Source organism: Ursus maritimus, unplaced genomic scaffold, assembly GCF_017311325.1.
Source record: "Ursus maritimus isolate PB19 unplaced genomic scaffold, ASM1731132v1 scaffold_3, whole genome shotgun sequence".
In the NCBI taxonomy this organism is placed as follows: Eukaryota; Metazoa; Chordata; class Mammalia; order Carnivora; family Ursidae; genus Ursus; species Ursus maritimus.
Window position 1 is genome coordinate 61,158,349 of NW_024425563.1, and position 16,061 is coordinate 61,174,409.

General features: G+C 38.5%; 1 protein-coding gene across 1 annotated transcript in view; it reads left to right on the forward strand.

Annotated features, from left to right (window-relative positions):
- Positions 1–738: 738 nt before the first annotated feature.
- The window catches only part of THSD7A (thrombospondin type 1 domain containing 7A), a 435,785-nt gene continuing 420,462 nt past the window's right edge, over positions 739–16,061 (forward strand). The window contains exon 1 of the mRNA XM_008686526.2: positions 739–1,065. Coding sequence (XP_008684748.2) covers positions 897–1,065 — 169 coding nt within the window. The 5' untranslated portion in view covers positions 739–896. The remainder of the gene's footprint in view (positions 1,066–16,061) is intronic.

The window sequence follows — 16,061 nt, forward strand, 5'->3', positions numbered from 1 at the left end:
TAAAGCCCTTAAAAGACAGTGTACTTCGATTTGTCACAGTAAGTCAGTACTGTTCATATTTCTATTGAGGACAGATTAAGTCAAAAAGAAACACAATGTTTACGAAAGTGTTCAAATGCATTTCAACAGCAAGTAAACAACTCTACTCTTTCACTCTGTTTTTCACATCTGATCATAAATACTGCTCCCCACGTCAAGTAATTCAGAAGCCACCGCTTAAAAATACATTATAAACACTGATGCTTTGTGTAAATACACACTAAGAATAGCATGCCACTAGATCCAGCGTTTGACTCCTTGGATGACGATGAATTTCAATGCCTGTTATTTGTCATGCTGAAGCCTGTCGGGTGATGATTCTTTTTATTGGTGTATCCTTCCAAACATATTTCATCGCACCATGTGCAAGGGAGTTCTTTGGGCGGGCGTGTTGGATCGGGGTGTCCCCTCTCCCCTTCGCTCCTTCATTTCTTGCCCTGGCGCTCTCACCGCCTCCTGCCTCCAGCCCCCTCTCTCTCCTTTTCGGCTCACGCCCCCCTCCTCTCTCTCCAGCTGGCGACGACGGGGTTGCGCTGCCTCCCAGACCTCAAGGACCTGCTCAGTCAGCTGGGGCCCCCTGCGGACGGCTGCCTCCCTCTCCACTAGGACCTGCCACTCTGCGCGGAATGGCAGCCGCAGCAGCATCCCCGCCAGCGGCGGTGGCCGCTGCCCCCACAGCCACCGCGGACGCTATTGTTCCCTGGTGTTAAACGCGCTTTCCCTCCTTTTCATCTGAAACGAACAATAGCAGGAAAGAGCTTTGCTTTCTGTACTCTTTGGGAAGACGGTGTGAGGGCAAAGAAAAATTCCCTGCCAACCGCGTTCCGGATTCGGACGCTGGAGCGGCAGCGGGCGGCATGGAGCTGCCAGCGAGGCGCTCTGCGTCCCGGAGCCCAGGCGCTGCCGGCCCGCGCCGGGGTGTCCTGCAGCTGCTGCCGCTGCTCCTGCTGCTGCTGCGCCCGGGAGCCTGCTGGGCTGCGGCTCAGGGCGAGGCTGAGGCACCCACCCTGTATCTGTGGAAGACTGGTAAGTGGGACAGAGTTCTCCCTTCTTCTCATCTTCGCGTCTGGGTCCATATTACAAAACTGCTGGGCTTCAGGAGGGACCCCTGCGCTTCTTGAAAGCCCGGGTGTCCTGGGATCTTAAGGTAAAAACTGTGATTACTAGGAAGCAAATTAGGTCATGTCCGATGCTATTAGGAGAGAAAAACCTAACAACTAAGAGGCATTAGTGAGTCACTGGAATGATATTTCTCTCGCAGCTCTGTAGTTAATGAGGACAACCAACACCGCACTTTCATAATGAAGTGCGTTTTTAACCTCTGGATTTTCATTCTACTAGGAGTTTCTTAAATATATTTCCAGCAAAGAACAGGCAAACAGCTTCGAGCCGCTCTTTATTCTGTCTTTAGGCAGTTTGCTCAATGCCATGATATATGTGGGCATAGAGTTGAATTTAAGTATAGCTTTGTGATATGTGGGACACGTGGAAACAAGCCAAGCGAGGGTAGTCCTAACAGTTAAAGGCAAATGGGGCTCCAGTGATCTCGCGCAGAGGGTGTGATGACCAATTCTTAAGTAGTGAATTGCGCGATTTTTAAAGTGCACAATTTTAAGGATGTTTAGATTTAAACTTTTCCTGCCTTGAGAATTCTTCTGCTTTGTTTTCAGCCAACTAACAAAAGCAGTAACTAATTGTGCCTCAGAACCTCCAGGCAAAGTGCTGACTCGAGGTCCTGGTGGGACAGTGACAGGCAGGAAAACAATACCAAGTGAGGAATTACTCCCCTTTCCCTAGTGGCTCTTTTTCCCCCCTCTAAAGGACGTGGAGAGTTCTTCAGCAGTCCTGAAACTTGGCATGTTTATAAGAATGAAGTGAGAAGCATTATTCCTATTGCTTAGAGGTAGGGCTCAATTAAGAGTTTCTTGGCAATGCCTGAACATTAAGAGAAGGCTGTGATAGAAAGGAGGGAAAAGGTGTATTTGTCATGGGATTGCAAACAAGTTACAGAGTGGGTCTCTTTCCTGGCTTCAACTGTCTGTAGCCCCCTGCTGCAGACCGGTTAGTTTACTCTACAATTACACCGCTATTCTGAAATTTTAAAGAAGTTGCATCTATCCAGCAACTTAGCAGATTGAACAGAAATTTATTACAAGCCAAAGTACCTAATTTGTCTCCAAATGTTGCAAGAAATATCACACACGCTTTTAGAAAAGCCACTTGGATGTTAGCTTTAGACATTCTTGTTAACACTGGAAGTTTAAATATTAGTTGATTAGTGGATGCAGATGAAATCATATTAATTTATTTCAACTTGAAACAAAGAGTTGAAGACCTCCTCTAATTTAGCTAAACCCATGATTTTACTTTTCAAAGACTCAGTCATAACAACAAACAGTAATCAAACTATAATTTGGCATTAAATGGTATTATTTGGATGCTTGGTAAGAGCTTCTCAGGTAAGGGTTGGGCAAAATAGTACTTGCCTCGTTGAAATTTGTGCTATTAAAGTAAGAAAAGCCAAGCAGTAATTCAGATCGAAGAAGAGTGTAGGCAACATTCACTGTGCAGCATCTGAGGTGCCAATATATGTCAACATAAATGTCATGGTGGGAACACAAGCCAATAAACCGTTTAAAATAATGGAAAAGTCTCAGGAGCAAGGATATGGAGACCTTGGTTCCAGTGCCAGTTCCAGCTCTTGCTAGCTATAGGGACGTTGGCAGTTCACTTAACTTTTGACCCCTAGTTTTCTCAGCTGCATATAAATGTGATGATACCTTCTTCTGACCATTCATAGTGTTATGAAGATTGAATGAGTTATGAAAAAGTAATCTGTAAATTTCAAAGTTATGTGCGTGTGCAAATACAAGCTAGCATGATGAGGATGATAATGACATCCCTTTGGTAATCGTCCTCAGTTTGATGGAAAAAAATGAATTAAGCTGGGGAGGAAAATAAGACCTCTTCATTTTTTTTCCAGGCAGAAAGGAGGCTTTACTATTTGTATAAAGAAATTGAGAGTTGTTATAAGAACACAGGAATATTTAAAGGGGAGGGATATACTGGAAATGAAAATGTAGAGATGAAAGAATCAAAAGTGTGTATCACTTGAGGAAAATAAAGAGTCACGAAGAGAATTGGGAGAGAAAATGAGGTGAGACTGTTCAGGATGTCTATTCCAATAGAATATGCTTGGTCTTGGTATAGCAGATTATAGGGAGTCACATTATTGGTCAGATCATTGAATTACAGGGATGTAATAAAAGGATAAGGAACTAGGACAGGAACTCTAACAGTGTGTCTATCACTGACAAGGTGCAGAGCATTGGCAAAGTCATTTAATGACTTGGGTTCTTGGTTTCTGAGTTTGTAATATTCATTGATTAGAAAAGATGATATCTAAGGGCCTTTTCAGCCTTAACATGTTTGGTGTATATGTATACATCTTCTCACACCTACACCATAAATACACATAAGCACATACCTATACCATAAATACATATATGCATATATATACCTAGTTTATTAATGTAATTATACATGTAATATATATGTACATAATAAGGTCTATAATACATGATATGTGATATATAATATATAGAATATGAAAGTTTATGTATTATATGAGTTACTGAGGACTCACTGTGAGTTACATGGAGTCAGTGAGGTAGAGTCTGACTAGGCTATTGTCATCCCTTCCTTCAAGAAATTCACAATTGAACAATACTATAAATATACAACAATTACAACCTGGTGTACCATACTCATGAACAAAACACTGTGACAGTAGGGATGTTGTGTAGCTGATAAAGGGGGCTGTGGAGAGTTTTAAAGAGGAGTAAATGTTGATTGGGATTTTGAAGGATGAGAGCTGAATTTTTTTCTCTGGGAGGCATGGAGGTCCATTTCAAGCAGAAAGAAGAAAGAAAATAAAAATGAAAGACACAACAACATTCTTAGGTCTTGAAAGTACTGCAACTCAGGTCTAGGATCTTTGGTGGGAATGAATGGATATAATGCCAGTTTGATGGGTTGGGGAAGATTGTAAGAGAACCTTCAAACTTTGATAAAGGGTCTGGAGCTTAACCTCTAAGCAAGTGGAAACTGGGAAGCTTTGTGCAGAGGATTGACATACTCTTTGCCCATAATGGAGAGAGATGAGTGAAGAAGCTGGGATTCAGTAAGAAGAGGGACTGACAGGCAAAGGGGAATAAAACTAGGACCACAGAAGTGAAGAGTGAGTAGAGGAGGGCTGGAGGTTACACTGCAGAAGTCTTATCTTAGCTTTAGAGTGTAGGGACCTCTGTGCCATGGAGAGGAGGAACTCATCCTATGAAAATCTCCATCATATCTATACCCAGTTACTTGAGACCAGGAATGTGAAAGAAGGAAGAACAGGTTTCCTGGGGTTAGAGAAGAAGAATATCAATTTAATTAGCTATACTAAACTTGATGTAGTAATCCATTCAGATGAATAAATCTAAGGGGAAAACTAGTGATTAAATGGGTAGTTTAGGAGAGAGAGGCTGAAAGCGTAGGCTTGGGTTTCAATAAATGTATGATATTTCAGAGCATGGTAGTTGGAGGGATCATTTAAAGAAGAGAAATGCTGAAAAGAGGGGCGAGGATACTTCACAGAGAATATTGAGATTTAAAGGGCCACTGTCAGGAGAGACCCGGGGAAGAGTCAGAGAAAGTGTGGACAGAAAAGGTCCAAGGAAAATGACAATACGTGCTAAATGAAAGATATCTTATGAAGGGGATGGTGGCAAAAAGTGGAACACATTTCTGAAAGACTGGAAAGGAATTATGAAATATTTCAGAAATGATCACATGAAAGGGGGAATTGGTAAGATACCTAACAGTGTGTTGAGAAAGGATGTTTTAACTGGAGTGATAGAGATATAAACTTATTTGAATAATAAACAAGATAATGGAAAAAGTATAATATTGATAAAGTCAAATAACCCAGAGTTGTTTAAATCACCACTGTGCTGTTTTTTAATAGTGAAAACCCCAGAATAGAAGGTGTTAAAAATATTTATTAAAATACAAAGATTAAAAGTATTAATACTTTGTTGTCACTTTTATATGAAGGATAGCTTGTCTTCGTGTGAATAGTTGAAAAACAGATTTCATACACACTTATTAAAGCACTTATTATTGGAAGATAATTACTGATAAGTGTTGTTTTTCATTCTTTAATATTCTAGAATATGGAATTTTTTCAATAATAATTGTGGCTAATATTTACCTAGAAATTCTAAATTAAGAGTATCAATGCATTGAATAAAATGTGATTGACTTAACATGAGTAGGACAGAAAATAGTGAATACCTCTAACTTCTATCAACTTCTGTCACAGATATATTTCAGAAAGATCTTAATGAAATAATTGAATTTATTATTTTTTAATTGCTGTATAATTGATGTACAGTGTTAAGTTAGGTTCAGGTGTATAATACAAAGATTTGAGAGATTTATACATTAGGCTATGCTCACCACAAGTGTAGCTACCCTCCGTATCATACAATGCCATTACAATACCATTGACTATATTTCCTGTGCTGTACTTTATATTATCGTGATTTGTTCATTCCATAACTGGAAGCCTTTATCTCCCACTCTCCGTCACCATTTTGTCTATCCATTTACTCCCTCCCCTCTAGCAACCATTACTTTGTTCTGTGTATTTATGGGTCTGTTTCTGCTTTCTGTTTTTAATTCATTTGTTTTTCTTAGATTTCACATATAAGGGAAATCATATGGCATTTGTCTTTCTCTGACTTATTTCACTTAGTATATTACCCTCTAGGTCCATCCATGTTTTGACAAATGGCAAGATCTCATCCTTTTTTATGGCTCAGTAATATTCCATTATGTGTGTCTATCTACACATACACACACACACCTTCTTTATTCATAGACACTTGAGTTGCTTCCATATTTTGGCTATTGTAAATAATGCTGCAGTAAACATAGGGGTGCGTATATCTTTCTGATTTGTGTTTTTGTGTTCCTTGGGTAAATACCCAGTAGTGGGATTGCTGGATCATTTGGTAGTTCTATTTTTAATTTTTTGAAGAATCTCTATACTGTTTTCCACTGTGGCTACACCAACTTACGTTTCCACCAACAGTGCATGAGGGTTCCTTTTTCTCCACATTCTCACCAATACTCATTATTCTTGTCTTTTTGGTTCTCGCCATGCAGGTATAAAGTGCTGTCTCATTATAGTTTTGATTTGCATTTCCTTGATGATTGGTGATTTCAAGCACCTTTTCATGTGTCTGTTTGCCATCTTGGTATGTCTTCTTTGGAAAAATGTTTATTCAGATCCTCTGCCCTTTTTAATCAAGTTTTTGTGTTTTTTTGGTATCATTACATAAGTTTTGTATATATTTTGATTATTAACCTCTTATCAGATATATCATTTGAAAATATCTTCTCCCATTCAAAGGTTGGCTTTTCATTTTGCTGATGATTGTCTTCACTGTGCACAAGATTTTAATTTTGGTATAGTCCCAAATTGAGTTAATTTTTATAACAATGAAATTACATTAAAATCCAAAAAATAGGTGAATCCAAAAATTCAGGTGATTAGGGTATTTATGGGTGAGTTTTTTCTCTCAAGGAAATTACTTTTCACATTAAACACTTTTGAACTAAATTCATCCAATGCAAGGCAATACTTTTAACAACAATCACTGTGTCCTTTACACAGTTATCCTAATAAAAGTGTTTTGTACTTCACTTGTGCTTAATTTGGAATGTGACACAGTTTGCTTATTAAATGGAAGATAAGGATGGAACAGGGTGGACAGATTATGGGCATCAGTGTCAATCCAAGTAACATGGATCACAATACTGTATTTTATCCATATTATCAAATTATTTCATCTCCCTGAATCTTTTTCTTTCATCTCTAATATGGATAAAAATATGTATTATATAGAGGTTTTCTGAGGTTTGATTAAATATGGTTGCATATGTAATGTTCTGGTGGAGTGTTTGATATATATGAGAACTTCAGTGAATGGCAGTTTTTAGTATTGCTATAATTCTGTTGTATAATACAATGGCTAGTTAAGTGTAATGACCTGGAGCAAGTCCAGTAATGTGCATTAACTTTCTTGAAAGCATTTTTTTTTTCCTGGTAAATACACTAGAAATTATGAATTGATCTAGTTACAGTGCTAGATATTCCAACAAATTATAAGGGAGGCAGCACTGGGGAAGGGGAAAAACACTGACTTTGGGATCAGAAACCATTGTTTAAGTCCACCTCCACCTGACTGGTCAAGTTACTTAAACTCTGATTTTGTTTTGTCACCTTAGAATGGTGACAGAATTTCTGAAGTGAGAGGCCATTTGCAAAGTTTTAACAGGTAGTAAATAGAAAGTTTCTAGTACAGTGCCCTAAACATAGTAGATATTCAGAAAATGTTCTCTTCCCACTCTTTATTTTTTCTTCCCCTAAAAATGACATAACAAGCAGGAATTTTATAGATTCAACACATTTATCTGTTTTCTCCAACCAAGGGGCACCACGAAAAACAAAACAAGTCTTGGAAGACAAGTTGTTTTACAACAGGCTCGTCTTTCTTATTAGTTTGATGGTTAAATGTAGACACCGTGGACCAAAGACCACAAAAATATTTTGAGCAGCAAATTCAGGGTGAATTATGTAATTAAAATTTTTTATATTTAGTTTTGTGCTGTATTTCAAGGGATTGCTCAAGAATTGGAAATTTCAGGTTCTTGAAATTGTCATCAGTGCCTTACAAATTAAATGTTTCACAGAATTGTTTTTATGCAATTTTTAATTTTACATGTTAGATGATCATTTAAATATGTTTTTAAAAATTAGTGTTTATATCTTGTTTTCCTACCCTTCTTTCTTAGCATACATAACACAGTGTTCAAAATTCATTAAGAGCATATTGATTATTTGCATCAAAAAATGAAATGCTCAGGTGGTTTTATGAAGCTGTAATATCTTAACAGACTGTGGTAACCTAGGTCACTCGTTATGCAAATTATAGATAACAACCTGGTTTGCAAAATACTAGAAGCCCAAATTAGGATAGCAGTACATACCCAGACTCTTTCTGACCTATGACTACAATATAAAAAAGCTGGCCTGATGGCAGTGGGATGAGATGCTGACATTCTGACTAGATTATTGGGGGTGTGTGGTGTGCCTGGGTTCCTTTTCTAAGGAAGTGAAGCCTCTTGACCTCTCATGTAAGTCAGATTGATGACATTGGACAGTGAGATATCTCTGGGAAAAAGATAGCAAAAGTCTCTGTCTGATGAATATATAGAACAGGCTCTCTTGGAATTTCAAGAGAGCCTTGGAATTCATATAAAGGCACATTAGAATGGTCCTTAATGAAAGAAACACCAGGGAAGTGGCATCTGGAAAATATATCACAAGAACATTATAGAGTGTGAGTTAGAGGTGCCAATGAGTCATGAGGTAGAAATTAAAAAAATTTTTTTTTCATCAGCACTTTATACTTGCAACTTTAGAATGCATTGAAATGATGACAAATAAAGGTATTTGCTTTTAATCCTAGGGTACCCAAGCAATAAGAAAAACAGTATTTAGGGGAAGTGATAGAACAATTAAAAATATGTTGGGAAAGAGTAGAGGAAACATGGCAGTACTGAAAAGAGTGATACTAGAAAGTAATCCATCTACCGCTTCTGATATATAACTGGACCTAACCAAAAGGATGTCCTTTCAACTTCCAGAAGCACTATTGAGCTAATTGATATTTTGCATAGTTACCAGGTGAAATCATAATCTCTAGGGTATCATTTTTACTGTATCAAAGTTATGCTATGAGAAAATAAATGAAATAAGGAAATATGGGTAAAAGAAAAAACAACACATATGTTGTTCTTTAGGAGATATGGGTAAAAAAAAAACAACACATATGTTGTTCTTTATAGAGACAATAATTTTCAAATGACCATGTAATTGGGTAATGTTGAAGGGGGTCTCTATGTCCCAGGAGCCGTCAGAGAGAGAGCGCCCGCATAGAACTTAGTGATGTTTTTAAATTCAGAAGAAGGTATGCGTGACTGTAAAGACTTGGGGAGAATGTAAGACATTATAAGAGAGAGCAACACAACAAGGGAAGAAAGGTGAAATCAGGCAGATCATCCTTAAAAAATTATTCATTTAAAAATCATTTTTAATAGGCTTTATTTTTTGAACAGTTGTAGATTTACAAAAAATTAAGCAGAGGGGCCCCTGGGTGGCTCAGTCGTTAAGCGTCTGCCTTCGGCTCAGGGTGTGATCTTGGCGTTCTGGGATTGAGCCCAACATCAGGCTCCTCTGCTGGGAGCCTGCTTCTTCCTCTCCCACTCCCCCTACCTGTGTTTCCTCTCTCGCTGGCTGTCTCTCTCTCTGTCAAATAAATAAATAAAATCTTAAAAAAAAATTAAGCAGAAAGTACAGAGTTGCCATATACCTCTCATTCTTCCCCCCCTAGTATTTCTCCCTAGTATTGACATCTTGCATCAGTGTGGTACATGTGTACCATCGATGAGCCAGTATTGACATTATTATTATTACTTAAATTTCATAGTTTATGTTAGAGTTCAACTACTTTTATACATTGTATGGTTTTGGACAAATACATAAAGACATATATCCACTAATACGTGAATCCACCATTATAGTATTATACAGAGTAGTTTCGCTGCCCTAAAAGTCCTCTGTGCTTTACCTATTCATCCCTCAACCCATCCCTCTCTCCTCCCAAATCTCTGGTAACCACTCATCTTTTTACCTTCTTACGTCTCTATACTTGTGCTTTTTTTTTGGAATGCCATGTAGTTGGAACCATGTAGTATAAAGACTTTCCTTCCACTTACTAATTATGCATTTAAGTTTCTTCTGTGTCTTTTCATGGCTTGATATTGCATTTCTTTTTATCACTGAGTAATATACTGTTTTCTGGATATAACAAAGTTTGTTTATCCATTTACATATTGAAGGACATCTTGGTTGCTTCCAAGATGTAAACATCTGTGTGCCGGTTTTTGTGTGGATATGTTTTTATCTCCGTTGTGTAAATACCAAGGAGTGCAACTGATGGATCATATGGTAAAGAGAATGTTTAATTTTCTGAGAAACTGCCAAACTGTCTTTCAAAGTGGCTGTACCATTTGCGTTCCCAACACCAAGGAATCAAAGTTGCTGTTGCTCTACGTCTCTGCTGGTGGTGTCGGTATTTTGATTTTTAGCTGTTTTAATGCATGTAATTATAACTCGTCGTTTGCATTTTCTTTTTTCTAATGACATCCGATGTTGAGCATCAGCTTTTCATCTGCTTGTCATCTGTATGTCTTCTCCAGTAAGGGATCCGCAGTCTTTCCACATGTGAGTCGTAGCAAGAGCAGGCAGAACCCTCAGGTGACGGAGTTCAAAGTCTCAGTCTAACCTGTGCTGCCCCTACTCCTTGTTGCCCTGATGATAGGACTCCTACTAAAAACAAGTATTTTATAAAGAGAAAATACACATGGAAATTAAGTAGAAAATAAGCAATAAATGGAGATGGGCCTACACTTTTTCGTTCCGCTTGGAGGGGAACACCTTGGGAGAGAGTTTGAAAGTGATAAATAGGGGCGCCTGGGTGGCTCAGTCATTAAGCGTCTGCCTTCGGCTCAGGGTGTGATCCCGGAGTTCTGGGATCGAGCCCCACATCAGGCTCCTCCTCTGGGAGCCTGCTTCTTCCTTTCCCACTCCCCCTGCTGTGTTCCTTCTCTCCCTGTCTGTCTCTCTCTGTCAAATAACTAAAATCTAAAAAAAAAAAAAAAAAAAGTGATAAAGAGTATGTTGAAGAGGAAGAAAACAGTGTGATATATTAAAGGTTAAATGGAGCCATCAGGCTTGTGAGATTTTCAAGTGCGCTATGCATGCATGGGGTCTCTAGCTGACTCGGGTCTGGTGAATCGTGTAGCTGCGTATCTCCTTTTCCTTGCTCTTCCGTGGAGGCTGGCAAAAAGTTGAAGTGCAGTATCCTCCCGAACTTCAGGGAAACAGTGGAAGTCTTGTGTTCTGAACTCTTGGTAAGTTGACCTGGGAACTGAGTTGTCAAGGCAGCCTACTGCTTACCTTGCTCCCCTCAACCTTTCCACAGACACAGAGTGTTGAGCGCCCCCAGAATGGGGGGAGTAGAACAGTGGCTCACAAGTGGATAGTGTGTGTGCATAAATACAGTACACTGCCCAGGTAGTTAACCTAGGACTCCACAGAGAGCTTGATGGAAAATAAATTTCCCAAGCAAATGTATTGAGCATAGGCATTGATTATGTAGTAGGACTCATTGAACTCATGGTATATGGTGAATGCAGGATGTTCTATTTGTGCCACACTGTCTGGATAAAAAGTGATCCCTTGGGTTGTAATAGCAGTAGCAATAACAGCACATGCTGAGTATTGTAGATGGATGTGTTTGCAAGTATGTTCTATAACGTGCCTGCCAAAGAATGGCATCAGAATACAAATATGCCTATATGGGTTTCACTATTTAATGGTTATTTTTGTTTTCTCTCTCAAAATCAGCGCAACTATACATGTCAGAGGGGTCCATCCACTCTATTCAGTTACTTCCCCGTGACAGTGAAAGAGATGAGTCGAAAAGAATGGAAGCCATAGCTTGAAATGAAGGAAGGATTGGTTGCTAAGTAGTAAAATATATATTTATGTGTATTTGTGTGTGTAATAAATGTTCCAAAATCAACTTTTGAGCCACATACGAATCTTGACCTCATTTTGTAATTTGTTGAGAATATGAATTCTAATCTCTGTGTCTTTCGTCCCTCAGCCATGCCATACGTCTGATACTAGCATCTCCCTCCTCACATGATTTTAAAGGTGTCTTGAGACAAAACTGCAAAGCACTTCGATGGTGTCTGGGTCATGTCCGTACCTCAGTAAATGTTGTCTTTTACTGTAGGTGTGAACCGCAGAGGCCTCACAGAGATAGTTTGTCTCGGGATCTGAGTCTTTCTTTCTCTCCATTCTCATTCTTCTTCCTTCTTGGATCTGCACATGCATGTCAGGCTTCACTGCATCTGGCACTGTTCTTGCCCCTGCTGTTAGGGCCAGTTCAGAGTTGCCAAGCTCAGCTTTGCTGGTTGCAGAGTTGTTCAAAGTATAGTTTTAAAATACAGTGACATTCTGCCTCAGTGTTTTATTTTTACTTGTGATTGTGCATATTTTTGCTGTGCAGGAAATGCTGGAGGTGTGACTCTTTAAGTGGGTCTGTGCATTCCAAAATTCCTTTGTGTGGAAACACCTGGGATTATTCTTGGCAAGACTTTCTTGTTCTGTGATGCTGTGAGTGAGAGTGCAGGAAGTGTACAGTGAGAGCTGAGGTACCCTCTCTCAAAGTCCTCTTTCCTAAAGTACGTACCCCGTGTGTGTGTGCATGTGTAGGTCACGTATATGCTCTCCATGTGTGTAGGTATATACATATCCTACTTATACATATATAAATTGTATTTATATAAATATCCTACTTACACACCTCCAGATTTCAAAATCTTCCGTAAGAAACTTAAATGTTTCTCAACTTGGAGGAGTGATATTCAACTGTTATGTGCCCATTACAACGTGCTTTATCTGTACATTCTCTAAAGTTGATGTACAATTTGTATGCTTCTGACAGAATTACAGTCATAATTCAATGCATCAGTCCAAGCATACTCATGCACACACATGCGTCCATACCCAGACGCATACATGCATGCAGCGTAGCAGGCACGTCCAAATAGCACAGTCGTTCACGGCTAAATTACTACACAGGACTTCATCATCTGTCTGGCCTTATGGAAGTTATTATACCTCCTCAAACATTACAGTGACATTAAAGTGATGACTTTAAAAAATGTGCATCATTATGAATACTTTGCACTAAAATATTATACAAAAAGTTACGATAACATTTTATTTTAGAAAATTTTGTTTCAAACTTGATGCTCATCAAGAACTTGCTCATATAAAATACCTTCATATGTAGGTCCTTTTATTACCTTCCACCAATTTATAGCTTTTAGTTTAAGATCCTTGTACGTCTAACCATCTTCCTGTGTTTGTCAGTTTGGTGCCTGACAGTATCTTAAAACTGCAGTGCCTGCACAAATTTCCAAGAAGTACTTTGCTTCTAATAGCCTCTGCCTGCCAGCATATCCATGAACATCTTTTATATAAAATGTTCGTTGTAAATCGTTTACATTGATTATGATGTCATTAAGGCAGTACTGGTAACAGACCCAGATGGAATAATACGTATTAACTGTTGTTTTTTTGATAAAGGTGGCTTTGGTATATTAAAGGTGTTTCAATGTACAGTATTTTCAACCTAAGATGGGTTTTTTGGGGTGTAACCCCATCATAAATAGAGGAAGATCTTTATATATATGCGTTTGTGCATACATTATGCACACTTATATAAACCGTATTGTATTAACTATGTATATGTGTATCATATAAAATGTATATATTTTTTCCTGTAGGAAACATAGTTCATTCAGAGCCACTACATTGCACAATTTCAGGGAATCTAGTCACAGGTTACCTTTTCTTCATGTTTGTGTCGATCAGTTTACTTAAGTAAAACTGGCAAGCACTGAGTGCCTTTTTTGACACCAAACTCAGTGCTGGGGAGCAAATGTGAATAGTGCATGGGCCTGCCACTCCTGAAGTTCTCTGTCAGGTGTAAATAAGTTAACTCTTGTTTAGGTAATGTATTGGAAAAATAGAAACATAAATATATGTGGAACAGAGAAAGGGATTATTGTCTTGCAGGGGGAGACAGGAAAAGAAAGATTTCATAAAACTCAAGTTTGAAAAATAAACAGCTTACAAAATGGACAAAGGCTATATAGCTAGATGGAATTCTAGGCAAAGTGGAGCTGCTGTGAAGAAATTAAATGGAATGTGTGTTCACGGACAGTAAGAAGTTGGAGGCATAAAACACTGGGAAAGAGGTGGGATAGGAAGAAGGGTGAGTGTGTGTATGGAGAGCGGGTAGGAGAACAGTGCTGAGTGGGACACAGTAAGGAGCCTGGCTTTTGTTTGACTTATGGAATCTAGGAGCCCAAGTCTGTTTAGTTTGATAAACTACAATAACATATTTGCAAATGTTAAGGCATGTGAATTGATAAATTTTAGAAGATTGTTAGTTTTGTAAATGAACTATTACGATTCTCTTTGAAAACTTTCTATTAGAAAGTTAATGATAATTAAAGATAGTTATTTCAAAGGTAGAGGATCCTTTCAGGTTTGTATATAAGTGTGATTTGATTTTTTTTTTTCCTCTACAGTTTTGATTAGACCAATGTGAAAAGAAGTAAACCTTACATCCATGTAGTATGTCTCTGGTGGGGTGAGTGACAGAGAAAATACATGAGTGGAGTGGACCAGGCATGGTGTAGAGCCTGGTTGTGCTCGCTCTTCTCTGTGTGGGCTTGGCTAACTGAAGAAGCAACACTTCTCCTTTACCCTGCTGCGGATCTATCATTTGCCATCGTTTAGAGATGGGGTTCACTTAAAAAAAAAAATATCATAAGGGACAACACTGTTGACCACATACAATATCTAGTGAGCTACAGTTGGATTAGGGGCCCCCAGTTTACAGCCTTTGCCTTGGGCGATCATGTGAGGTCTTCAAAAACCTGAGGCTTAAATAGAGGGGTGAAAAATATTTAAAAAGACACTTTTTCAAGTTTTAGAGAATGACTGCTTGAGAAAATATGGAATGCCAGAATGAAATTGAAGTGTCCGAACAGTCCTGTTTGCAGCCAACATTGCCATTTCCCTCCAGTTCCCTACATGCTGTGCTTCGTTAGTTATCGTTAGTTAACGGGCCCTGTGGAATGAGAGAAGCTAGCAGAAGAAAGGCATCTGCTGCCCTGGGCTGGTGCATGTAATCACAGAAATGCAGCAAAGATCATAGGGTTCAATCGCTCTATAAAACGTGTCTTCTGACAGTTTGCGGTGGGGACTACACATCTCTAATGGGAGACTCATCAAAATGGGTTTGGATTTATGGAATCAAATAATCCATAAGGAAGGCTTTGACTGCTGCTAAGATACATTTTACTCCTTGTCTCTCACTGCAAGATTTAATGTAACTTCTTCAGTTCCTTTGGCTTGTTTTATAAGAGAACTGGCTTTGAACTGCTTCAGCAGTGAACATTCTGCAAGAAGAGAATAAATATTGTAGAGCGGTCAAGGTGGTCTTTTAAACTTGGTTGATCAAGAACTGCAGCACCATGTACGTCCCTGATGCCTCAAATCATGATGGAAGTTTTCAGAGGTTTCAAGAACATTCTTCTCTAAGTAATTTTCTCTCCTGATAGAATCATCCAGAAGCTAAATTAATTTAAATTAATGAAAAATGTGGAAATTAGAGGAGTGATTCTTGTACTCTATAAGTAAGATGAATTTTCTTTGTTGGCCATATGCTGAATATTGGACTCGCTATCACAGAGCCATCTAACAACTTGATTGGGTATAAGAGTTGTGTATTCAACATCACAATCAATTTTAGAACGTTTTCATTACTCCCAAAATATTCTGAACCCCGTAGTCTCTCAACGCTTGAATTCTCCGATTCTAGGCCCAGTCCTAGGCAGGTACTCATCTACTTACTATCTCTCTAGATTTGCCTATTCTGGACATTCCTTATAAATAGAATTGAACCTTGTTTGTTTTTTTGTTACTGGTTCATTTTACTTAGCATGTTTTCAGGGTTCATCTGTGTGGTATTGTGTATCAGTATTTCATTTCCTTTTATTGCTGAATAGTATTCCATTATGTAGATATACCACATTTTATTCATCACTTGATGGATATTTGGGCTGCTTCCTCTTTTTTTGGCCATAAAGTATAATGCTGCTTTGAACAATCATGTAGATGTTTCTGTGTAGGCATATCTTTTCATTTCTCTTAAATATATACTTAGGATTGGAATTGCTGGGGCTATGGTAGC